At 39.8% G+C, this 26012-nt stretch overlaps 1 protein-coding gene across 5 annotated transcripts; it reads left to right on the top strand.

Moving 5' to 3' along the window:
* The first annotated feature begins 2192 nt into the window (after positions 1 to 2192).
* mid1 (midline 1) lies at positions 2193 to 24312 on the top strand. 5 transcript variants are annotated; one of them, XM_063498603.1, is made up of 11 exons: positions 2193 to 2318; positions 12558 to 13279; positions 14493 to 14552; positions 18573 to 18668; positions 19116 to 19223; positions 21491 to 21639; positions 21736 to 21863; positions 22485 to 22628; positions 23190 to 23351; positions 23441 to 23648; positions 23939 to 24312. In XM_063498603.1, exons 2-11 carry the CDS (start codon positions 12614 to 12616, stop codon positions 24285 to 24287), a joined length of 2070 nt encoding a protein of 689 aa, XP_063354673.1. In that variant the 5' UTR covers positions 2193 to 2318; positions 12558 to 12613; the 3' UTR covers positions 24288 to 24312. The 5 variants fall into 5 exon arrangements, with proteins under 5 accessions (XP_063354673.1, XP_063354674.1, XP_063354676.1 ...); XM_063498604.1 differs by lacking the exon at positions 2193 to 2318 and adding an exon at positions 4954 to 5294; XM_063498606.1 differs by lacking the exon at positions 2193 to 2318 and adding an exon at positions 6820 to 7004.
* The last annotated feature ends 1700 nt before the right edge of the window (positions 24313 to 26012 follow it).

The following is a 26012-nucleotide window of genomic DNA, read 5'->3' as shown; positions in this document are numbered from 1 at the left end:
CTGTTATGTGTACGTTCTCTACACGACGGCGGTTAGCATGGACAGTGCTAAATGAAACGGTGACGGTAGTGTCAAAATTTAATTTAACTCGCAAAGATAGTATGTTGAAAACATCGCTCAGCTCAGACGCAGCTGACCCAGATCCCAACAGCTGCACTTCTGCCTTTGGCTCCAACAGTCTCTATGAACGCATGAACACAATGCACCAAAACAGATGTTCAGAGCTCCTCAAGCAAATCCTGGCGTAGGATGTTTGAGCACAGTGGCACTGTGTCTTTGTTTCTCTAACGGAGAGCTGGAGAACAGATAAGTGTTAAACCTCTTCACTGGAGAGTAGACAGTACACTTTTATTCCTTCCTGTGTTGGATAAGTACTGTCTTTAATTGATGCCGCTTGTGTTTGTGGGGGTATTTAGCTCAATGCTTCACTATCTTTGATAAGATAACTTCAGTGTTGTCAGTGAGAGTATAATGATAAAGACGTGACACTAGTTTTAGTGGGTCCCTCAGAAGCTGGAAGCAATTACAGACTCCTCCAAGCAGCAAGAATGTAGCAGGCGTTCACCATGCACTCTTTCAGAAAGATACATTTTTGTCAGGAAAAATAAAAAATAAAATAAAATAAAAGCCACAACTTTCAGGCCTCGGGGCTGTGGTGTGGACTAAACATAAAACATGACCTTACTTTTCCAAAAAAAGGGGGAAAAAAATCCTCAGTGTTTCAATTCAATGAGAAAGCACCAGACACAGTAGGCTTTGAACCACGCAGTATAACTAGTTTCCTCTGTAAATGATATATGAATGTTTCCTTTGTTCTTCCACTTTTTTCTTTTGATCCCTTGTCATAATTTTCAAAACTTCATGCTCATCATTTCAGGGTGGAGTGTAGTAAATAGCTTTATACATGCCGAATAAGGCTATAACTATTCAAACATTAACAGAGTGTCTTAAAAGCATTGCTTTAAAAGCACTAAACAGACATACTCTGTAGGGAATCCCTTAAAATATGCGTGTTTATGTCAATATTTTATAATAAATTCAGTCCCACCACTTTGGATCACAGCATGTATTCATTTGATACACCATAGTAGAGAGCAGAACAGGGCTGATAATTGATTCTGTTGCTGGCATAACTGAACGTAGCATCAGCGAAGCCGCAGAAAACTGAGAGGACAAGAATCATTTCTAGGTCACTGCCCACAGCGGCTCTATACGTTCTGCCAGTCTATCATAAAGCACAGTGAATGTGCGTACGTAGATGCTGGATCTTCTACAGTTTATATCCTTTACCCTCCTACACTCTAAAAATGAAGAAGTGCAGATTTTCTTTGAGATACCAGCTTAAATTGCACCAAATAACACCTCTGTTGAAAGCTGAAGATAAACTGCAGTGAGTGTTAATTGGCCTGGTACTAACGGGCTCGTTCATTTGGTTGATGTTTGGATTGATTGTGTGTTGCTTAGTTGTGGGCATCATGCCTTGGGGATGAAAGCAATTAAAGTGTTGAACCTTTGCCATGGCGGGGGCAGTCTACGCTTTCATCTTATTGTTTATTGGCAAAATGAGAAGTGTTTTGGACTGTCCTAGTTAGGAAAATAATTATTGCTGCTTAGATCACTGTTTGCACTCAAAAGGACAATCTGGATGCCAAAGCACGCGCTAACTCAATTGGGCATGTACATTCAGACTTTAATTACCGTCATTTCTGAAGGCTTAATGGCAAACATAACATTGTAAAGATATTCTCCTTTGTGTTGCCTTTCACTTGCATGTGCTCTATGAGGTGCTGCATGCCATTTAGTGAGAAGACCTTAACAATTGCGAGGATGTATATAGCTGTGTATTAAAGCCAGCCATGCAGGATAGCCCTGGAGACTGATCCCATCTGTTCAAGGCCTGGCTGCTTAGTTAGAAACTCATCAAAATGTGGTCCCCCTAGGTTTGTGGACCCCCCTTTGTCTCTCCATTTGTTACCTCTTTGTCTCATTGCTGAGAGGGTGGGGTGCCAGGGGCAAGAGCTCAACCCCGGAATAGAGGGGGGGTTGGTGGGCCCAGGCATTAATGGAGACAGTATCCATGAAATAGCCCAGTGGAAGTGACGCTTCCTGGACATGTTTTACGCTTGCATGAGCATACGGCTGGGGTTGGGGTAGGGTAGAGAGCTTTACCAATGAGGGAGGGAGTGTGGAAAGAGACTAGCCAGGATGCTACTGTATGTTTTGTTTAATTTCCCATGTGCTGCTGAAAAACAGAGCTGAGCTGTCAGTGGGAGTTGCATCTTACTTCTGCGTTTTTGAAGATTATTCTGCTATACCATGTAAGTCAGATTTACTTGTTACTGTTTGGCTGCTAATGAAATACCCTGACTCTTTAATTAGTCCTGATGCTTTAGTGAGCATTTCTCATCATTGTCAGAGCACTGTTTGGAGCATATGGTGTCTGTCCTCTAGTTCCAAAATGTCACCTTAAATTTTATTCTCTGTTTAATGTATATTCAAGAATTTCTTTGTTAGGCATGAAAGAGGTTTGAACCTGGGAAGACTAAACATCAAGATGAAGCACATGATGATGATGATGATGCAGTTTAAAAATGTCTGCTCATTTGTTCACTTGGATAGATCCTGTTTTTTTTTTTCCTCATCAAAGTTTATGTAACATTCAATTTCACAGCCTATTTTTTTTTCTAACTTCTTATCTGCTTTTTCAGGAGGGTATTTCTAGCCCTTTTCAGGTCTTTTTTTTTTCCAATTTATAGAGCTTGATGTGCCAGCCATCATCAAGAGAACTGCCTCAGGCTGTAAATGGCCTTATTTAGTGAGGATGAATATTCATTTGTTTAAATAATTATTCCAACCATGCTGTTATTTATTGATAAGGAAATATATGGGTGCTATAATATGACCTTTTTTTTAATTCTAGTAGGATTACACAAAAAAACAGTCCACAAAAGGTCACATATACAAATGCATTAACAAAGCATAAACAAAATTGCTTCTGTTACTCCTCAAACATCTGGAATCCCATTTGATATCAGCTTGATAGAATGAAACTGCCAGTTTATATTTCAGTAATGTTGATGCATTATGACATAACCCGTGGTAAATATTTGGATTTATACAGTTTATCATATCTGCTTTCAGTGGGAAGCAGAGCTACTAAGTAACAAGAAGATACCAAAATAAATATGGATCAATTTGCTGGACTTGAAAGCCCCTGAGAATTTGTGTGTTAACAAGGATCAGATTGGGTTTCCAGTGGGTGAGGTGGGGACAGTTGTTATAACCACAGCCCAGACAAGTTTTATATTTATGGGATGAGTAAAACAGAAACAGACATTTTTCCACTTCGCGTTTATTACAGTTCGGAATAGGGCGTGACTTTAGACTGACCCTGAAGTAGCAAGTCATTTTCATCTTTAAAAAGCACTGGCCGCAAATGTCAGGATGACTCTAATGTCCTGAGTTTTATTGCCTTTTACTGCCCTAATATGATTCTCAATATGAGAGCAAGTAGTGAACTAATTATTCTGCAGACAATTTGTGGATATATATATAGTACTATATGGCCTTGGGCAGAGCAATAGCACTTTCCTGTTGATTTTCTTGCTGTTGGAAATTATTGAAAAGGTCGTGTGCATCTAAGGACTGACGTGAGGAATATCTACCTTTGCTGTGTTTTGCACCCAGATTTAACTTTAGCATTATTATTGTTTTCTGCTCCCAGAAAGAAGAGAATTTAAGGAAGGAGTGTTAAAAGAGTGCTAAATTTTCAGGAAATAATAGCTAGCTTGTTTAGCAAGGTCCTTTTACAGACTTTCTGGTCGCACAGTCACATACAAATAAAATATTTTAATTGTAATCACCAAAACTGGACAAATTATTTGTCCAACTGCAACAAGAAGTCCAGAAGAAGCTCAGTGACTCACTTTAGCGCAGGTAAAGCTTAACAGCAAGCTAGCAGCCTTATTGGTACTAGCTCGCTGTACCACCCAGAACAGCCTTGCCATTAATTTTAAGCCATAAAGTGAATTATTTAAAAATGATGCCATAAATGTGTTTATTTCTGCTCTTTGGTTTGGGAGCCGGCCTTAAAATGCCACTAGGTTTTTGTGACAGTCATATTAGCTTCATCTTTATATGCCGCTTGGTTGCTTTTTATGTATTAAACTGATTTGTCCTGTGAAGTTTCACACCCATTAGTATGTTAGTTACATGGCCATAGGAGTCACCCCGCTTAATTTGCCTTTTGTTTCTCAATTTAGTCATGGTCACCGGGAGGAGAGCGACCTCTCTCAGGTATTGTTGTCTCGCTAACATCGTCTTTACACATTTTTGCTCCTTACAAAACGTTGCAGACTTTAGATTGGCATGGGTTGCTGGAAGGAACTGGACAGTGACAGACAGCAGTAGGCTTGACTGAGAAACAAACAAGCTGTGAAGAGAGAGCTGAAGGTTTGCCAGTGAAAAGATTAGAGTGGCATTTGGCTGGAGCGCCAAGATGCACCGTTGCTCTTGCCACACTGTCATGGCAACGGAAGCTTTATACTTGCCTCGCAGTCCCCCCGCTGAGTGTCCAGACTGTACCAAAGAGTCATTTAAAGATCCTGGGATTATTTGTGTTGACAGTAGTTAGCCGTTTACAACATAAATTACATTTTCCTGAATTCAGCTGCATTAAATAGACATTTGCTGCCCTCTTTGATTATTCATTACCATGGCTTTACATTCTTTTGACAGGTGAATGAATAAGATGCAAAAGGTCTATTATAAAAGAGCATGTAAACTTCGCTGAGCATCTTCACAATTCAATCTATCCCAGAGCTCTCATTTGTCATGCAGAGCACCTCTGTTCCCTGGTGACCAATCAGGAGTTCTTCCCTGTTGGCTAAAAGCACCCCCTTCACTGCCTCATCATCATTTGTGATTGACAGCCTCCCACAGGAAGGAGGGGGGTTATTTACCTCCTTGTGTTCTCATGGGACTAAGTTAATGATCCCAGCCAACAAAATAATACAAAGAGGGAAAAGCCTGAGAAGTCGGCGCCTGGTTGAACCATTTGGAGCAGTTTCGGCTTCTTTTATAGAGGATTAGAGAAAAAGAGGCTGTGTGAAGAGAATTTCAGAGATAGCAGTGAGACAGATGAAGCAGCAGAACCCAGACAGAAAGTGGGAGCTGAAGGGAGGCTTCTGAGGAAAGCCGGTGTTTTGAGAAAAATCCCTTCCTGGGCTTTATTTCTGTATTCATCTGTCACCCTGGCTGTGAACTGTGTGCTTGACTGAGTAACAGACAGCGAGGTAAGGCGTGATCTGTATTTCCAGTGGATGACACTTTAAAAGCTGTTTAGGTTTCTTTTAGACTTTGGAGTTTGGCTTTGAGGGAGTTTTAGTGTGCTAAATTAAACACGGTATTCTGCATATTTTTTTTGTCTGCATGTTTGAAATGTAGATATAAAAATGTAAACAAACATCAATGGTGATTTTATGGCCCAGTGAATTTTTCTGTGGTGCTCAGTTAAATATTTTTGCACTTTATTGCATGCTTCCACACTGCACATGGTGCTGACCTAACTGCAGCTGCAGTTATGATGCATTTCAACTCATTATTTGAGTTAACATATATAAGGATCTAAGTTTTTTGGCATTCCCCTACATTACTTTTGATCCTTTTTTATACTGAAAAATAAGGTCTCACTGCTCCTCCTCCAGGGTTTTGGCTTAAAGTTAATCCAAACCAAGGCATGCCTTATATATTGTGGTTTAACCCCAGAACATAAACGTCTGCTTTATATGGATGCCATTTAAAAAAAGAAGAACAAAAACCACTCTGACCTTATGTTGTTGACAAGGTTGTTGCAGGTAATGCCCTGCCTCAAAAAGTAAGCTCGAATTCAGTGCTAATAAACGGATCAAACTTGATGTTATCAGTCTCACTATTTGGATGCCAATCCTGTCAGCCAGCACATGTTTGCGCTGGAAGCGTTTCTGTGAGACTGGTGAACAGATGCCAACAATCTGAGAAAACTTTCAACAATATCTAAGTCAGCTGTCGCAGCCACATTACATTCCTGTGTGTTTCCATTTCAGTGAATGTGTTCACAAGAAAAAAAAGGAAGAAAGAAAGAAAAAAAGGTGTTATTGCTTTAAGAAATAAGTTTTCTTCTGAGCGTTTTCCAAGCTAACGTAAAGTAACCTTCCTACCTTGAGCAATGTTATTCATCAGCATTGAGATAATGAAGATAGCAATTCTTAATAGTTATATGGCATAAATGACTGACAGTCTATTAATATACCTCTGCTTAGCCATGATAGCATTTGCAAAGTGTCGCTCTTGTACTTTCTGAACAGTTGATTAATAATTGATTACTGTGTTTCATGAGGCACTATTCCATTTGGCTCCACTGAACCGTGACTTAGGCGTGAAGCATATTTCTAGCTGCATTATTCTAGACTAATTTTAGCAGGGTTAACTATAAAGCATTGCAAATTTTGGTTGATATTATATGCAAATCTCATCGTACGAAACATGCAATGAATCTCAAATGAATCTGTTTATTAATGCACTGCATGTTGTTTTTGTGGCATGCAGCTCAGCTATTTGGGGGAAAAAATCCATTGGAGGATGACAGCAAACCTCTTTCCAGAGTTATGGTAACACCCTATGCTCTAACAGTTCCGAGAGACAGACCAAACCAGTGAAAGGCCTGCCCCTTTCTTATGATTGGCTATCTCAACAATTTGCAGCCCACTACTTGTAGATGGGATAGGTGCAGTTCTCAGTGAGGGAAGAGAAAAGGGTGGTAAGTTTTGATCTTCCTGCTGTTTTTTCAGTAGGCTAGGAGGAAAGAGTTAGTGTCAGAAACTCACAGAGATTCAGGGGGCGAGTGACTTTGCTTAAAGTTCAGGCCACTGCAGTGGATCAGCTTGGTAGAGCCTAACTATCAACACTGGCTGACTTTAAACGTGGCTCTTTCCTTCTGCTTGTTTATCGCTGTAATCATGTGGCAGGTAAGTCAGAGGGTCATTCTTAGCTCTGTTCACTGTGTTTCTGTGCCTCTGTATTTTTCTACCAAAACAATGAGTCATATGTTTCTAAGCCTGTAGGCAAGGATCTGTGCAAGAGCTGAGGTGGTTTGGCCTTGTGGTGCTCACAGATTCCTTCATGTTATGAAGTGTGGGTAGAACTTGTGGAATAAGATGACTAACTTGGAGGGCCAAGGGGGATTTTGTAATTAAAAAGCGTCAAAGAGAGTGGGAGCAGACAAAGTCGATTTCCAGTGTTAAAGCAGCAATTCAGTGTAGCATTTCCTAAAACACACACTTTTACATGGCCTCTGTCTGAAAGAATATATCTTTCAGCCTTATTTTCATTTCTCCCTCCCTCTCTCTCTCTCTCTCCTCCCATTTCCCTTTTTTTTCAACCCTTGCTCAGACTTAGAGATCCACTGCAGCACTGAGGAAGATAAAGCCACTCTTTCAACCACAATCTTGTGGCCTCGTGACCTACAAAATACCATTTACGGAGCCGATAAGATAAAGGATACAGACATTTTCCCTCTACAAAATATATCTATATATATATTTATATGTGTATGTGCGTGTTTGTGCGTGCATGCGTGAGCCCGTTTGCATCAGCCCTGCATACATAAAAAGAGAGCAGAGCTAATGAAGAGTGAAGCTGAGTTATTGCATTTGAGTCTGTGGTTGCCCCTGTTAATAAGTAACTTATCTCATTCACTTGAGGAGGAATGTTAGACATCTTCCCACCAGAGCACTGCCTCTGATCACTAGTGTGACAAATAGATATCAAGCTGTCACCATGGTAACTCACGAGGTCTTTTTATAATGTATAATAATTAGAGTTTAGGAGAAGGAGCTGCGAGTGGTGGACGCTTTGGGAACAGAAGTATTAACTGACTATTAAATTTTTACATGTTTCTTAAGATTGCAGTTATTTTTTATTTTGGTGGGAATTAATAGGTCACCATTTAATTTTAACGTCAGACCGGACACTGTGCTTGCTGTAGTTCACAAATCAGCCACACGATGTCGCTCTTTGAATGTTTTCCACAACAGTTAGACTCATTCTTGTTGAATGACGTCTGCAAACTGCTTGTCCTCGCACAGGGGACAGACGGTAAACAAGAGCAGGTCTAAACATTATTTATGATTTCAGTAAAAACGTGCAGATTGAGATAGATTCGAGGTGAAGGAGACATTTCTTCTGTGTGGACGTTTGAGTCACAGACCACAGCTGCATACTTGGAAAGTCACATTTTCTAAAGTTCCTGTGGTGGTGGAAAGGATACAGTGTTTCCCCGCTGATGCCACCTGCCAAGCCGCCGAGAGGAAATGAGAGTTTGGTGCAACTTCTGATGTTGACCGGGATGACCTGTGTCAGTAAACATGCAGAGAAGTGACAGGCAGGAAGAATGAACATATTTCAGCTGACCTCTACACCTCCGTTTCCATTTCTTACGCTGTGAGAATGCCATTGCTAACATTAATTGGAGCTCGTTTCCAGCTAAAGCTTTGTTTGCACAGCCACAACACCAAAACTTATAACGCTGTTATTCTTCTCCGTGCAGTTGTGCTTGACAGATGCGTTTTAAATTCAGTTGCCGAAATATTTAGATTTGTAATTAACTTGTCCTCCGTAATCATTTAAATAACAGCATTTGTAGCCCTTGGTCAGGGCCAGGCCCCATTAAGCTAATCTCAGTAATGTGTGCAGCTGCACATCAGGTAGATTTGTCAGTCTAATCAGCTGATTTGTGCTGCTGCAGCTGTAAATCATATTAGGCCAGAGTGGGCCGCTGCTGAGCTGGCTGCTTCAGGGAGCAGCAACAGGCCACACATTGGTCACAGCTACGCTGTGAAGACAGGATTACAGATAAATATGTTAGGTGTGTGCCCCAGGAAGGAAGACAAAGAGCAATCACACTCTTTCAGACTCCGAATACAGGGTTCAGAGCTATCATTAAGGGCGATAAAAGACCATAACCAAAGGGATTAGGCAGTACTTGAACAGGAAATTGTCTTCATATCTGAGACTTTGTAATTGTTTCATCTTTTAGTGACCCATTAGGCGACTTCCTAATCAAATAAAATTACACATGTTCAGTTAGTACTCCAGTTTAAAGACAATCACACATTTAATTTGTTATTTCCCATACCTGTGATTCTTTGGATACCATACCCTAAGCATCTTTCTCAGTATAGAGTATGAAGAGAAAGCAATCAGTTTGCCAAACGTAGCTGTTAAAGTAATGTATAGAGTCAGATGTTTTTGTACAAGGTTTTATGTAGTATTCTGGTTGTACCGTCGTATTGCTCTCCAAAATTAAGGTCTCATCTTATTTAATCATTATTGTTGAGAGAATTGAACTTTGGATCTCATTTGTTTTCATATTTAATGCTTTATGGTCTCAAAGTATGTAACTTCATAACACCAGAATACTCCCATAGCAATATTATATCAATACAATGTCTGTCATTACTAATGCATGTTCCAATTGGTGTGGATATGTGATATAACCTAATACAGCCTGTCCCAAAAGGTAATGAAATTTTATGTAGGCAATATTACAATGCCCCATAGACAGACAGTAAGTACCAGCATTTGACTGTTCCCCTTTTTCTCATTAAATGGGAACAGAAGTCAGAATTTTGCCCTACACTTGTGAATACTTTGGTAAAGACCAAAAATGAAGAGGTTACTTTTAAACTTTGAATCTTTTCGGTCATCGTCGTACATTTTTCTCCTGGTTTCCCTAAGAGCTGTTCATTCAAACTGATCAATTCTCTGTGTGATCTTATGATAGACACCAAATTCCCTGGGAATACCAGTGACATTCCAATATGTATCTCGCAAGCAATGTACCTTCTACCCAGTCCTTTGTACGAACTGTAGCATGCCTTTAATAGTTACAGTGTACCTGTCTCTCAGAGAGAAAAGTCACCCTGGGGACTCTTTTGATTGACAGAAGAATTCAAATAGAGCGCAGCAGGGGTGTGTCTGGAAATAGAGGCACATGGTAAGCAGATGGTACCTCAGTGATTCCCACATGAGGGCCAGCTGGTACAGACTGGAATGTAGCACATAATGTTAGAAAGTGCCAGTCTTTATTTGTAATTGTATGGCAGATTCTTGGTGCCTCAGCATTTTTTTGCTGAGAGACTTTACAGTTATTTTGCAGCCTGTAAAAATCCATTGCATCAGATTTGTTGCATATTTAATAACAATGGCCTCAGAGAGGAGGGATAACAGACTGCGATAGATGGTAAACCAGCGATTCCACATCGTTTTCTTGGTTGGATGCTGCGGGAATCCCAGACCTCTGTCCCACATCACAGATGAGTCCCACTGCCTCCCGGGCTCCTTCTCATCTGTGTTTGTGTCTTCAGCCTTTCTTTTTGAATCTCTGGTGGAATTGCCAAGTACCTCAGCATTGTGCTGCTTGAAGCAAAGGTACAGTCACACAAGGGAACCTGAAACTGATCCGAACGCTTTGAATTTCTGAATGGGCAGGGCTGAGGGGGACACTGACCTGCCTGTGAGGATGTGAGCTAGGGCTCTACATGATACTGTGCCTCTGCTTATTTGCTGATTTTGACTCTCGCTCTCTTACACGCGCACTCTCTCTTTTTCCCTCTCTCTCTCTCGCTGTTGCCTGCTCTCTCTCTCTCTCTCTCTCTCTCTCTCTTCTTCCAGTACTGGCCTGAGCTCCAGCTGTAGGTGGAGCTGGCTTTCCTGGAATTGTCGGGCAACTTTTCCTGTTGTGCTTGCTACCTCTTGCTCAATCACTTGCTTAATGACAGCTCTACTGCAGGACTTATGGGGCTCTGAAAACTTGTGCCATCTGGATGCATATCTCTACAAGCATGCTGGAGTTAATGACTGGTGCATTTTGTGGTATAAACATATTTTCATGATTCGAGTCAGAAGTTCTCCTTCAGCAAAAATGTCTCGGCAGTACAAAGTGGGGCGAAATCCATCGGTGGGTAAAGTAAACTGTGTATGAATGGGAGCACTTTCAGGAGTGCGTAATGTACTTGGGGCTGTAACGCACTTTGCAAGGGCTCTTTGCCACAGTGTTGTTTTACAAGCTTTTTATAATGTCTGGATATTTTATACCATAAGCGATGACATCAGAGGATAAGTGTCTTTTTGCTTTGTGTTTGTCATACAAAGCCCTTTATTTAGTTTGTATTTAGGGCACCCTATTGAAAATAACAACTTGCAAAAGCATTATGTTTATCCAGTTGCTCTGCTAAAAAATATAATGTGTGATTTTGTCTTTTCTCTTGCTGCGAAAAATCTAACAAGTGGATGAAATTTTGAACAAGAAGTTTTTTTTTATCATGTTTTACTATCATGTTGTTACCCTGTAGAGGTTTATTTGCTTTAGTACAATGCAAAAATGACTTCATATCATCTGTAAAGTTAACATAATATAGTATTGTTATTAAATAATATTCGTTCCTGAAAGCATATTTTGTTCACACCAGAGGGGTTTGGACAATGGAGCGGTATCCCTTGATTCTCAATTTCTAGGCACCTACATTTGCTGCTTTGCCTTTAAAGAACAAAATAGCACTGAAACAAAGGCCCGCAGATACATCAGAGTCACAAGAGACAAGTGCAACAATTGCTTCTTTTCTTGTGCAGTACAGTGGGATCACTGAATGTCTGCGAGGATTTGAATAGAATAGAAAGAACAAACCCAGGTTTGTAGCTCATAGGTAATTGCTGTATCCTCATAACTTCAAAAGGCTACTTGTGCCCGACTGTCCTGGTAATGAGCTTTTGCCTTCTTCACACATAATGAGTGGAGGTAGAGAGTTCACATAGAAAGACGCTGTGAGCACAGTGTGTCCACTCGCAGCTGGGGTGTCTGACTGGCCGGGAACAAAGGCTTAGTGTCTGTGATGGTGTGTAGCCCCAGCCATCAGCAAGCAGGCCAATACACTTCTGCTTGGCTGAGTTGTCAGTCCTCACTGGCCTGCTGGCCTACGGGCTACAGTATAGACAGGCTAGACTATTCCTGTGCCAAATTAAAAGGAGCTGCTGCTGCATTCTTTAAGTTCTCAGTTGAGCCACACAGACCAAACTGAAAGCTGATACATGTTTATGTATTATGTGCAAACACGTGTTTTTGCCCGAGAATTCTCCTGCTTGCTTGTTTTATTTTTCCAGTATTCTTCATTTCCATAATCAGATATCTCTTACAAATATTTATGTAATAAAATATTAATGTTTTTTACATTCAGCATGCACCAGAAATCGACTGAAACTCAAGTAGAGATGAATAACTTTGTTTTTATTATCATAAATACTGGTAATTAGATCGGGTATGCGTAATGTGTTTTTCATTGTTTCTTCCAAAGAATACTTTGGATTTGATTGTGGACATTAGGACTCCAGCTAACTATTGTTTCTCCATCAGTTAATCTCAGAAAAATAACTTGATAGAAATGAATAAGCAACAGTCTATCATTTTTTTAACCTTTGTCGCTGCTGCTAGCATTTCCTGATTTATTTTTGTGTCATCTTTACAGATAGCTGATCAGCTTCCCTGGATTTCGCTGAACATCCCGCTTTGTTTTGCTTGAAAATGGAAACGCTGGAGTCGGAGCTGACCTGCCCAATCTGTCTGGAGCTTTTCGAGGACCCACTGCTGTTACCCTGCGCTCACAGTCTTTGTTTCAATTGCGCCCACCGAATCCTGGTCTCCCACTGCACCCCCAGCGAGCCAATTCAGTCCATCAGCGCCTTTCAGTGCCCCACCTGTCGCTATGTCATCACCCTCAACCAGAGGGGCTTAGAGGGACTCAAACGCAACGTCACTCTGCAGAATATCATCGACCGCTACCAGAAAGCTTCTTTAAGTGGACCCAACTCTCCTAACGAGACTCGGCGTGAGCGAGCCGTCCCTGACAGCACAGCCATGACGTCCCCCTGCAACCGGGTCCAGTGTCAGTTCTGCGAGCAGGACCCTCCGCAGGATGCCGTGAAGACTTGCGTCACTTGCGAGGTGTCGTACTGCGAGGAGTGTCTCAAGGCCACCCATCCAAACAAAAAGCCTTTCACGGGCCACCGTCTAATCGAGCCCTTGCTTGACTCACATCTACGAGGGCTTATGTGTCTGGAGCACGAGGACGAGAAGGTCAACATGTACTGTGTGACGGATGAGCAGCTGATCTGCGCATTGTGTAAGCTAGTTGGCCGACACCGAGACCACCAAGTAGCAGCCCTCAGTGACCGATATGACAAACTCAAGGTAAGAAATAATTTTAGAGAAGCTCGGGGATTTAGGACACAGTGAGAACAGATTTTCCACTGATGTTACCCGCACATAATTGAGAGACGGTTTCTGAATTTTTCAAAAACCTCTTTCAGCTTCTCAGCATGACAGGTTGGCAAGCTGATAATGAAAATATTGAATTTCCACATTATGATAAACTTAAGTGGGCTTTTTGCACAGCTCGATTTTGGCAACGCACAAACACACAGAGATAAATTAAGAGTATTGATTACAGGCATGTGAAACTAAATCTCATCGATTTATTTTTTAAGTCGTTTATCTGAAACAGACAGTCAATAAGAAAGTACTCCATGAAGGATTTGCTACTTGAAAAATACAGATGATTTACAAGAATAAGTGCAATAATACTTCACAGTTCTAGTAAGAGAGAAAGAGGGGTGTTTTTGTGAAGCAAGTTTAGAGTTGAGTTTTTCTGTAGCGAATTAGCAAACACTACAAAAGTTCCTTTATTCGGCATTGTGAAATAAATAATTGTACGAAATGACTTCCTCTCTAAATTACGCTTAGCAATAATGTGTTTACTTTGAAGCTGTTTCCCACTTGGCCAGTCAGAGACTGCTTTCACACTTTTAGGTAGTACTGCTCATTGTCAGTAGATGGGCCGACATGAATAAGACATAAGAAGATGCTGTTTGCTGGAGTATAAAAGGGCGGTTCGGCTTTTCTTCACAAATAAGCTTCTATCATAAAAAACTAGCTTAGGTAGGTGTATAAAGTAACTCGCAAACACAACAGGATGATTTTATTGTCCACTATAAGCCAGTTGTTCCATGGAACTTTAACACAAAAAAGAAAGTTACCATACACAAGGGAACATCAAACATTTACTGTTTTAATTTGGGAAAGTCTTAAACTCGGCTGCAAAAAGCTTTTCAGTTCAGTTAAAGTTCACCTTAAAGTTTGTCCAGGGAACTGCATGGCATAGGCTGCATGACAAAAAAAGAACACCCTTATTCTTTTCACAAAACACTCCCTTAATGCATGACTCACAAAAGGATAGTTTTATGTATCACACGCAGCACTGAAACCCTTTTTTGTCCCCATTCCTTTCTTTCACAATGCTTGGTCACAGTGGAAGTGGGATATAAACAATCTTTTTGCAACATATTGGGAAGATAGGACCAGCCTTAACTTCTCTCCTTTGTTTGATCGTGCTGTCATTGTGCAGAAATCTCCCGGCCGCTTTCTCTGTGTGGGGCGTGATCATTCGTTCCAGGAGGCAGAGCAGGTGATCAGCATCATTTCTTTAATTACACATTCGGGGCAGATTTACTGCGTAGATCTGCCTGGACCTGAATGTAACTTTTGAAGGGATCGATTAGCAAATCAAGACCAGTGAAATGAAAGTGAAACACTAGTTGCAGCTGGTCTGCATAACATGAAGTAATGAGGCATGGCAATATGGCCTGGGTGGTTATTAATGCTAGAGTTAAAGCACTCAGCATTGTGAGCCTGGTGTGTTTTAATTATTTCACGAAGTAGTTAATGTGTGCTGTGACATTGTTACTTCCCTTTTAATGAGAATAAAATCCTGCAGATGTTTGCAGACATTAGGATTGTGGGGGAATTAAGGCGAACCGAATCATTTTCATCCTCTTGCAGACTGTTATAAGCAAAGGTCTATTTTCTCTCTTGAAAAACATTAACCAATTACCTTTTTCAGTATCCTATCGCTGTATCTCATATTTTACTATTTCATGTGTTTACTCCTTTTTTTTTCCTCGATGCACATGCACATGCATTGTTTGTTGCATTGTTAGAAGCCCCAAGTGAAAGAGGAAATGACAATTTTCAACAAAGAGAGAAATAGTTTTTTTCTCATGGCATAGGACAGGACCCAGGTGGCATGCAGCTGAGCTTGTTGATAGTTGTTGGCTTTTTTCAAGCACATGTTTATAGCCACAGTGCCTCACATTTCTCGCAAATTCCCAGACAAAGGGATACTGTGACTTGTAAAGGCACACATGTGTGTCTTTGTGTGCGTGTCTGTGTTTCAGCCTCATTTATGTGACATGATCCCAGTTAAATAATTATAAATATCTATCCATCTTCTATTTTCTTATATCGCCGCATTCCTATTAAAGTCATAGGAAAGGCAGAAGCATTAAGGAAAACCCCCTTTTTTGCCAGATAATCACAGAGCTTATATGTAAACATACGAAACAGTCATGCAGACGTTGTAAAGCTTGAGCTGATCAAACCAGCTAGATTAAAACCGTGGGAAGAAACCCATGTAAACACGCGGAAAACAAGAGAAGGAAATGAAATTAAGACCCAGGACTACTCTATAACGAGGTGACGGTGGGATACTCAACCACAGTGCTGAAATATTTATTTTCAGTGATAGTAGGAAACGGATATGTTTAATTTTCTTCATTTCACTGTTATGACCTTGTGTGAGCCTAATTAAAAAGAGATTGCACTCATGTATTCCGCAGGTATTAGTTTCACCTCTTGACTTTGACGTACGCCTCGCATGTTCCCGTGATATAAATTTCCAAACATTGGCATCAGAGAACTTATACTAGAACAGCTCGGTCGCACACAGTATGTGGGTACTTTTAAAGTTCTATAAAAAACTAACAACTGATATTTAATGTGGTATTTTTTTGTGAGAAAAAAAATCTGCATCATTACAATCAGTGTTGGAAAAGTTCTTTTTGAAAGGTTATAGAATAAAGACTACTAGTTAACCTGTTCAAACATAAATATGACTGTATTAATTACTAACTTACTACATTTGATGTCTTCAGTAAAACTAGTTCAAGTCCATTGCATTTTGATTTAGAAAGCACTTTCACAGCTGGTGAAGAAGCTTTATTCTGTTTAGTGTCAAAGCCCGTTTCTCATTTTAGAAGGAAACCATTGTTGAATTTTTAGCAATATCCAGCACTGAGAGGCATTCATGTTCGCCAGCGTGGTCACTCACTTTGGTGTGGTTGGCTGGTCGCAGGCATAGCAGACTCGGTTGCTTAGAGCAGTACGCATTGATTTGACATTTGGCAGAGAAGAGGTGGTTTAAAACTAAAACAAGAACAATCAAAAACAGCATTCAAGATTTCATATTGCCACATGAATGGAGCCTGTTAAGATGTAGAGGCAGCTGACCTGCTTTTTCTGGAAATATTCCAAGGCAGGACTAAAGTGAACAATGAAAAGCAAAAAATGTATTCTACTCACAAGCTTTAAAATCATATAAGCTCATCAAAAAGTAATTAATAAATGTAAGTATAAGTTGATAACTTATTACAATTGCATCTATTTTTGATTCATTTACTTAAATACAGCACAGATTATACACATGTATGTATACACCAGAGTTACCACACACACACTATGGTACAAATACAGTTACGGTGTTCTCCAGCAAAGTAATGCAAAACAGGGCCTGTGTTGCTTACAGGATGAAGAGTCACACAGTGAATAAAATTACTAATGTTGACACAGGATAAAAGTCTGAGTCCTGACGTTGACCTTTCAGGACTCTAAGAGGAAGGAAGAGAGGCCAGCCAATGAAAAGGTGTGGAACCAGAAGCTTTCCCATACAAAAGGAAGCCACTATTCTTTCCTCTCATCAGATTTAAATGATTTTAGGAAAGAGACCTCCATTAGACAGAGCTGTCTAAACATGTGAAGAATATTCACGCTGCAAGAGAAGTTATTTTAGCTTAATTGAAAATGCCTGTACAGCAAAAATTTTCGCTGAGGTGATTTTACTTCGTGGTTTTTAACGGTCATACGTTTGGCTGTATTCACCATCAGCTGAATATCTTATGTTTCGTACACCAGTTAGGAGGTTTCAAAGCCGCCATACCTGGACCTGCAACGGATCATCTGAAATGGCTTTCATCACATTTTCTTTTCCATATAAATAAATTATATTTGTAAGAGCAGTAAAACAGAGGCTCTGCTATTTTAGTACAGTGACTCACACACCTTATGAAATCACAATGTGAGACTTTGAACTAACATGACAGAGCCTCTCCCACCATCTATTTGCTTTAAATCTTTGCAGGCTTTTCATGCTTGTTTGGTCTCATCTCAAAGTATTTGTGGGTTCTTTTTTTTCCTTTTGAATAAAGGGATGTTAGTCAGAGTTATATTTTTGTGATTAGTGTTTATGGTTCTCTACAATAATTTCTTTAAATCAATGTTTTAGGAACCAGGTGCTATAGTTCCAAACAGTGAAATTCAAAGGCAGTCTGTAACTCTTTGACTGTAAAATTTCAGATGCATTCACATGTATTGCTGAAGACTTAATAATAGATTGAAATACGTTGTTCTGCTTGTATTTGATTTAGCTGAAAGTGTAGGTTTCTAAGAGAACCCCAAAATTCAGTTGTTTTTAAAAAAAAAAAAAACTGGTGTCACTTTTTTAAAATGACACTAGTATAGAAGTACTTTAACTCTGCATTTTCTTTTCCCAATGGCCAGCAAGACACAGTTAGGCTGCATGGAAGTATATGAGGAAAATAACTTTTTACTTGATTTATGAGCTCAGTAAACATTTCCCAGATGAGTTTATGGTTTTGAAGCACTAATTTCCAGTCATATCCATTACAGCATCATGGTAAATTTGTAAATTATGATCCAATTTGGAATAAAATAGAGATCATGAACACACTGTAATTGACAAGTGGCTACAGCATGGGTGTGCAGTATCCTCAGTTTGCAGTCTAAATCTGTCATCCAAATTTGAAGTTACAACCTTCTCCACCCATCTGCTTTTGGTTTTGCAAGACCACAGTTTTGTTTGAATTGAAATCATTTTAATATAATCATGCATTAATCTTTTACTTCCTATGAATAATGCTTATAATATTAGAAGACATTCTGTAATGTCACAGGACACCATCATCATGCTGCCCGATTATAGTAAGAGCTTAAGTTTGAAACATCACCCTTTGATCTGACTCGGTGATTAGCACACCCTGGGTTCAGTTGTCCAAATTACTGGCAGATGCTCTGCTTAGCTTCATGGCCTCAGTGGGCAGTATGATGGGATCTTTGGCACAAAGCTAGGACTTGTGGGGGGGGAGGGGGGCTTCACACTGATCAGAGCCCAAATCTGGCCACTCATATCCAGGGGCAACCTTGTGTGTCCTCTCATGTGCTCATTACACTTGGGCCTGATATGGTCCTTATGTTCCTATTCACCTAACTCTCCTCCAGGATTTATTCAGCTGTTTACAGTTTGATTGGGGAGGCAGTGTATAATGAAATGTTCCCTTTCAATTTTGTTTTGCAGCAAGCCTTGGATTCCAACCTCAGCAATCTAATCAAGAGGACCAGTGAGTTGGAAAGTCTGATGGGCAAACTTATCCAAACCTGCCAACATGTGGAGGTGAGGTTATTTGTCTGTTCCTTTCAGGTTGGGGGTTTTAGCTTTCTCGGCAATCCGTGGGCAACAACTCATTAAATTATTAACACCGTGATGAATTACTGTATCCGAATGTGGAATTGTATCATGTCAACAAGACTGAGCGCTCATTACTCACAAGCTCAACAATTATTGTTAAATGACTGCAAATTTGGTATTTTAACAGCATGTGTAAGCTAAATATGAATTTATTTATGTCTAGATATAAATAAATAAATATGTATAAAGTAAATAGCATGTGATTCATTGAAAAGCCTTTCAAATAAAGGATTAAGATACTGCATTATGTCAGTTATCTCAAAATGACTGTGCTTTAAATTAATATATGTGTGTGTGTGTGTGTGTGTAAACAAGGACAGCTGATTGCAACTCTGCTCTAATGTATGTTACCTGTAACCCTGTTTTGTCTAGGTAAATGCATCGCGACAAGAAAACAAGCTGCAGGAAGAGTGTGACCTGCTGATTAATATCATACAGCAGCGAAGACAAATCATAGCTACCAAGATAAAGGAGGGCAAGGTACCGTTTATCACACTTTGTATCTCGATAGCTTTTGTTTGTTTGTTTATCACCTTGTCCATGTTGATAACCTTGCTTCTTTACCCGAGGTTGCTGTTCTTATTAGAATACAGCAATAACAAATCACAGATGATGGGTAAAAAAAAAGACTCTTCACACTTCTACTGCTCAAAGGGAGAGTATGTAACGCACGAAGGACGCATAAGTGATGTAATGCAATGTCTACAAAGGAAGATAAAAAAAAATATGAAGAGTTAAACATATATGTATTGTCTAATACAAATCAGCAGTAGGAAAAGCAATGTAATTGAAAAAGCACTGTACAGTAGTTTAGTATTAAAAACACTATGATTTACTGTATTAATGATGTCCCAGGGATCTTCCAGGAATGGTGATACTATCTTCCAGGGAACTGATTGGTCAGTAGGCAATGATTTCATGCCTGCTGATCTCTAATCTTCAATATAATATGCTCCAGAGGCGAAAATGTGAACTGCCTTTATCATAAAGCAAACCCATGGTAACCCTGAAGTTACCTGGATAAGCCAAAATCAGGCTTTGACAGTGTAGGCCTCTGATTTGACTAGAAGATTATGGTGGCCAGTGTTAGCTAATGTGGGCAGACACATACTGCTTTGTAATCTGTACTGATGTTAGTTCTCTAAATGTGTCATTTGGCTCCACCTGGACACACGTTACACTACATAAAAGCAGGTCTTGATACATAGTTTGATTTCCAGGCAGCATAAACTTTTGTATAGTTCTAATAATTCATGGAGGAAGGATGCCATTTTTTCCGGTTTCTGGTGACCATGATAGTTCTGGTGTTTTCTTTGTTAGTAGCAGGGACTTTTCCTGCCAAGAGGAACCGTGGACATCAATAAAACAAATCAAACAAAAACAAAATGTGAACATTAGTTAAACGTCAGCTATGCAAGCAACAATTTTTTACAGTCTAAAAAATTTGCAATGCATGGAGAAATGAGCAGTCTGTGAAGTGTGTGGCTTATTGAAACTCACACTGTGTTGCAATGTAGAGAAAAAATAAAGAAAACTCTGAAACAGGATTATGGGAAAGTGAAAGTAAAGGAACACAGACAGCGTGGATGGTGCTGTAGCCACCACTGGTCAGCTATTAAGTCCCTTCAGAGTTCCTATTAGCCATGTAAATGCAAACAGAAGGCAGGCCTTGAAAATGTGTTGTTCTCAGCGGGTAGCTTCTCTCACCCGCCCCCCAGCAATCACCACTGGCTTTTCAAAAGCAGCTTTTATCAAAAATATACAAATAGTAAAAATAGCACACATTACCGTGATGTTTACTGCTTCCTGCTTCACATCTTATTGAGTATTCAGTCAAGCTGCCTAACAGTGGGGCTTTTTTAGCAACTGACTGAGAAGAATCTTCAGGGAAAGAAGAAAAAACATATGTGGCAAACAGACACATGCTTCAAGAACTAAAATGTAATTGCTTGCTATCCTGTAAATGTGAACAATTATAGGGCAACAAGCAAATATATTTTTGCCACTGTTTAGGTAGATTTAGGCACAAAAACAATTTACTTGGCTATGTTAAGGTTATAGAATACAATATAGAATAGTTAAAAGAAAAGCTGACTTTGGATTCTAAAGAGAAAAGAAATTGCAGTTCTTTTCTGCAGTGTGGACCTGTATTTCAACATATTGATGGCCACTTATACTGACGAGAGTTTATTGCTTTGTTTTGTCCTCAGTATCAGGAGCACTTCAGGAGCGGGTGTCCATACTTTTAATATGGATGTGTTATGCCTCTTGAATGGTTTCCCTTCCTTTTCCCCTGTTAGATGCCCTCAGAGAAGCGGGAGCATGCTGTGCCATGTTCAGTGTCAGACTAAGATCAGCCTTGCTTCCTGTGGTGGTCCTCTCTGGAGGGGGCCTCTTTCCTTCCACACCTCGTGCCTCATGCCACAGGTTGTGAGGTTGCTTTCAGCCACTAAGCCATTGAGCCACAGAGGGGGGTTAGAAGGGTCTGGTTTCTATGACAATACTGTGTAGGATGTCTCATGAATACCCCTCTTATGCAAGTATTGCTTATAAAACAGGTTGTAGGACAGACTCTTGTGACTATGACACTACTGAAAAATCAGAGTTTTTTTTCTCCCCAGCAGGATTTCCTTATTGGCAAAGTGAAACCCAATTTTACATTGGATAAGTTGCCGTCTCATAGGTCATGCATCGGTTGGTAGTTTACTAAGCTATTCATCTGTCTGCATATCCTATTTTCTGCCCAGTCTGTGAGGCTGAGGAAGCTAGCCCAGCAGATAGCCGGCTGCAAGCAGTGCATTGAGAGGTCCTCCTCTCTCATCACTCAGGCTGACCAAACCCTCAAGGAGACAGACCACGCTCGCTTTCTTCAGACAGCTAAAAGTATCTGTGAGAGGTGAGACACCAGCGAAAGGCAGACACGGGAACAAACAATAGAAACTGTGTGTAAAACTGTCGCCACATATTAATGTTAATATTTTCTTTGTACCAGAGTGTCTATGGCAACAGCATCCTCCCAAATCCTGTTACCAGAAATTAACCTGAATGACACATTTGATACTTTTGCTTTGGACTTCACAAGGGAGAAGAAAATGCTAGAAAGCTTAGATTACCTCACAGGTGAGTCGGGCCACGCATGTTAAGCACAGAGCATTTAATTGTTTGAAATGAATCCTCCATGTAAATTACTATAATCTTTTTGCTTGTTTAGTACCGCCTGATCAGTTTCCCCAAAACTTTCTTTTTCATACGATTTGCCGGCTTCCTTTATTGAAAGATGCACTTAAAATTAACCACAGCTTATCCGTGAATTATGGATTTATAAAATTACAGGCTTTGGCAAGCATAACAGCGGTGAGTTTATATTTAAACTATGTGATTGTGAAGGAGTGGCAGAAAACTAAAAAGCTCATATAATTTACAGCAATAGTTTTTTGCTGCTGAATGAAACAGGTTTGATTGCTTATGCATGGCTCCTGTTGTGCACTGTGAATTTAACTCAGCATGGGGGCTGTAGCTGTAATAGCTGGAGGAACTCCAATATAGATTAATTACACTTGTCAGAATAAAGGACACACGCAGACACTCACACAAACACACACGTGCATACACACAAATGGCTGGTGCTGTTTATCCATCACTGGTCTCTGTTTGTTATTTTGATGTTGTGTGCAGAATGAAATCAACTCGGCTTTCATTATTTTCTCTGGGCAACATTTACCTTTTGTTTTGTGTTTGCAGCGCCAAATCCACCAGTAATCCGCGAGGAACTCTGTACAGCTTCATATGACACGATCACGGTTCACTGGACATCAGATGATGAATTCTCTGTTGTATCATACGAGCTACAGTATGCCATCTTCACCAGCCAATCTAATGTTGTCAGTAAGTCCATATGTCGTTTTCTAATGGAACCACGGTCAAATGTTTGGGGTGGAAAACACGATAGTGGTGGGATGGTGGGATTTGAAAAGGATTTCTGAGAAAGATTTTCAAACAGTTCGAGGGGGTATGCTACAATATCCAAACATAATATTGTGTTTTAGCTGCAGGAGTGGAGAGCGTTGTCCTGGCTCTCGTGGGTAATGAGATGTTTCCAAAATGCACTGTAATTTTTGCTGCATCTCAGAAGGGAAAGGAAAATAACAGTCAGACTGGATTTACATCCAGATGCACATCGTAAGCTGGATATTATCTCGGGGTTGAAATAAACAGCAGACTGCTCGAATTGATCGCCCCAATTAGCCACAACATGCTCGATCAAGCATTTATTCTTATCTGCCTGAGCGCTCGAGCACACTTGAGTAGCAGTGCAACTATACTTGATGAATTAAAAATAGCAGCCTTAGATTGAAAGAGTTCATGTTGTTATACTGTGTTGTCTCACTCCTTAGTTTAAACTTAGTAATAATTCTCATGGTGAATTGCTTTGTGCTTTGTCTATAGGTTTGTGTAAATCTGCTGATAGCTGGATGATAGTACCAAACATCAAGCAAAATCACTACACGGTGCATGGACTCCAGTGTGGCACCAAGTACATTTTCATAGTGAAAGCAATAAACCAGGCTGGAACCCGCAGCAGTGAACCAGGGAAACTCAAGACAAACAGTACGTCAGCAGCTGTTCAGAAATGCTTGTGTTACTAAATAATTATTAATACTTGACAATTGTAATTAATACTTTTTTTAAATTGTAAGGTCAGCCATTCAAACTGGACCCAAAGTCTGCTCACCGGAAGCTGAGGGTGTCCCATGACAACCTGACAGTAGAGAGGGATGAGACATCGTCCAAGAAAAGCCATAGTCAGGATCGCTTCTCCAGCCACAGCAGCTACGGTGTCACGGGAAATGTCTACATTGACAGTGGGCGCCATTACTGGGAGGCTCTGATTGGGGGAAGCACATGGTAAAAACATTTAAGTTCGTAGCATGGCTCACAGGTAGTTCAGTGTCAGACTCCTGGTTGGCTGGACTCAAGACTAAGCAAAGATAGGCTCGCTAGGTAGTGGATAGATTTCCATGAAATTTGCTAAATATTTTCATACATTGCTACAGTTAGAATGTCTGCTCTCATTTCTGCTTAAGTCTGTAGCTGTATTGTTTTTATGTAAGCGTGAATGATGTTTCAGATTTAGAATGTTACTACTAAACCTGTATTTATGAAATGTAATTATTTTCCTCTCATTGGTTACGCAGGTTTGCAGTAGGAATTGCGTACAAGTCAGCACCGAAACACGAGTGGGTCGGCAAAAACTCAGCCTCCTGGGTAATGTCTCGCTGCAACAACTCATGGGTGGTGCGTCACAACAGTAAAGAGATTCCCATCGAGCCCTCGCCCCACCTGCGGCGTCTCGGGGTGTTGTTGGACTATGATTCTGGATCTCTGTCTTTTTATGACGCTGTTGGTTCTCAGCACTTGTATACGTTTGACATTGACTTTGCTCAGCCAGTCTGCCCTGTGTTCAATGTTTGGAACAGATGCCTAACAATCCTGAGTGGACTGCCTATCCCCGATCACTTAGAGGGAACAGACTACAACAACTGATAAACCTGCCCCGTCTTTCCTGGATTTTCTTTTTTGTATCCAGAAAGGGACTTGATAGTGTGCACCTTTGAAAAAAAGAAAAAAGGATACAGTGACATTGGTGTAGATTTCCAAAACTAATCTGAGCTATTTAATAAATGTTTTCTTTGCTTTGCACATTTATGTACATTACTCTTTTGGTTGGTGACAATTCCAAATTCACTAGCTGGCTCCACATTTTTTTACATTCATATTGCACACTTTTTTATTAATATACTTTTAAGGAAAATGGCGAATTTTTAATGACATCTATTAAGGGGGCTCATATGTTTGTGGAAGGTTGATTTATAGGCCATTGGAAATTTTGTGTTTTTGAACTTTTTTAAGTCGTAGCACTTTGATAAAGTTGTCACTATAATATAAATGATTACTTGTCAATGTTTCTAAGAAAAAAACAAACATGTAAATGCAGGATCCAAGAATAATAGTTAAGAACGGTTTCACTTTTTAATTCTAATAAGAAATCAGTCAATTCAGGGGTTTTTATGTATTTATTTCTGAAAATGTTCTAGTAAAGTTTAGCATCTCGGGAATATTCATCTCCTCATTATAGCCGTTTTAAAATGGATCTTCATCATAATTATGCCATTTTAAGTTTCTCTGACAAGATCTAATAAAAGTGACTTCGCATGATTATTTGCGTGACTATCCTCCTTGTGTTATGAATAATGCAATCCACAAATGTGTTTCAGTAGGGCTGTCACCAAAGCAGATTTGGACAGGATAATAGCATACTGAAAAACAACTGACAACAATGGAATCACTGCAAGTTCTATAGAAATGTTGAAGAAAAGAACAATGAATTTTTTAAAAATCTGTGCATTGACTTTTCTCTCTTTTTCTGACCGATTGATAAACCCACACACACACACACACATACATACATACATATATATATATATATATATATACGCACCATTCTTTACAATTTTGTAAAGTGTGTGCCTCCTATAATATATCTGCTTTTTTCCCTTATTTAATCATCAGTAACAGTACATTGTAAGTTAACACAATGCACCGTCATTTATTTTTGAGTTTTATTTTAACATTGGAATACTTTTTTTTTATGAAAAGATAACACAGCCATCATAAAGAAAAGTGTCAACGTTGCTTTGCAGGACTCACTTTGACCTGCATTGAGCCACAACACAATTTTTGACAAGATTTGCTCTGACATTTCGTTTTGTATTGGAGTAGCGTGGCTTGAATTCTGCAGCGTCTCCTTTCAACAAAGTAGACAAGAGCAAAAAAAAAAAAAAAAAAAGAAGATCTGAACTCTCTGTGACCTCCCCATGAGACACCCTGCAGACAAAGCCATAATAAGTGAGCACTACCTCCTCCATGTAATGCCACCAGAGCTTGATTTTGTGATGTGTTCATTTTTGCGTGGGAAGAAATACTTGAAGCTATTTGTGAAGAGGATCTAGTCAACCAGAAGTATACTAAATGCTACACATTGCCAGTTGTCACTTCACCTCCTCAATTAAAAAATAAATCGTTAAATTAAAATTAATTACTGAAATTTGTCAGTAGATTTGTCAGCTGTAAAATAAACAGTGGTATTATAGTTCCTTCCTGTAAGGTTGTGTACGTTAACTAGTAAGATTAAGGACAGTTTTTTTCTACTGATTAAAAAAAAAAATAGTAAAACATGCTTATATACATCAACTTTAGTAAAGAAACGCT

This window comes from Pelmatolapia mariae, linkage group LG16_19, assembly GCF_036321145.2.
Source record: "Pelmatolapia mariae isolate MD_Pm_ZW linkage group LG16_19, Pm_UMD_F_2, whole genome shotgun sequence".
Taxonomy (NCBI): Eukaryota; Metazoa; Chordata; class Actinopteri; order Cichliformes; family Cichlidae; genus Pelmatolapia; species Pelmatolapia mariae.
Note: the sequence above shows the minus strand (reverse complement) of the source record. Positions and strands in the feature narration are given on the sequence as shown.

What these genes read in the sequence shown, in the direction of transcription:
- mid1 (XM_063498603.1), top strand. Translation starts at nt 12,614, where the DNA reads ATGGAAACGCTGGAGTCGGAGCTGACCTGCCCAATCTGTCTGGAGCTT. An exon ending in CGTTCCAGGAGGCAGAGCAG is followed by an intron (nt 14,553 to 18,572) that starts GTGATCAGCATC and finishes TTTGTTTTGCAG; the next exon opens with CAAGCCTTGGATTCCAACCT. An exon ending in GCTAAAAGTATCTGTGAGAG is followed by an intron (nt 21,640 to 21,735) that starts GTGAGACACCAG and finishes TCTTTGTACCAG; the next exon opens with AGTGTCTATGGCAACAGCAT.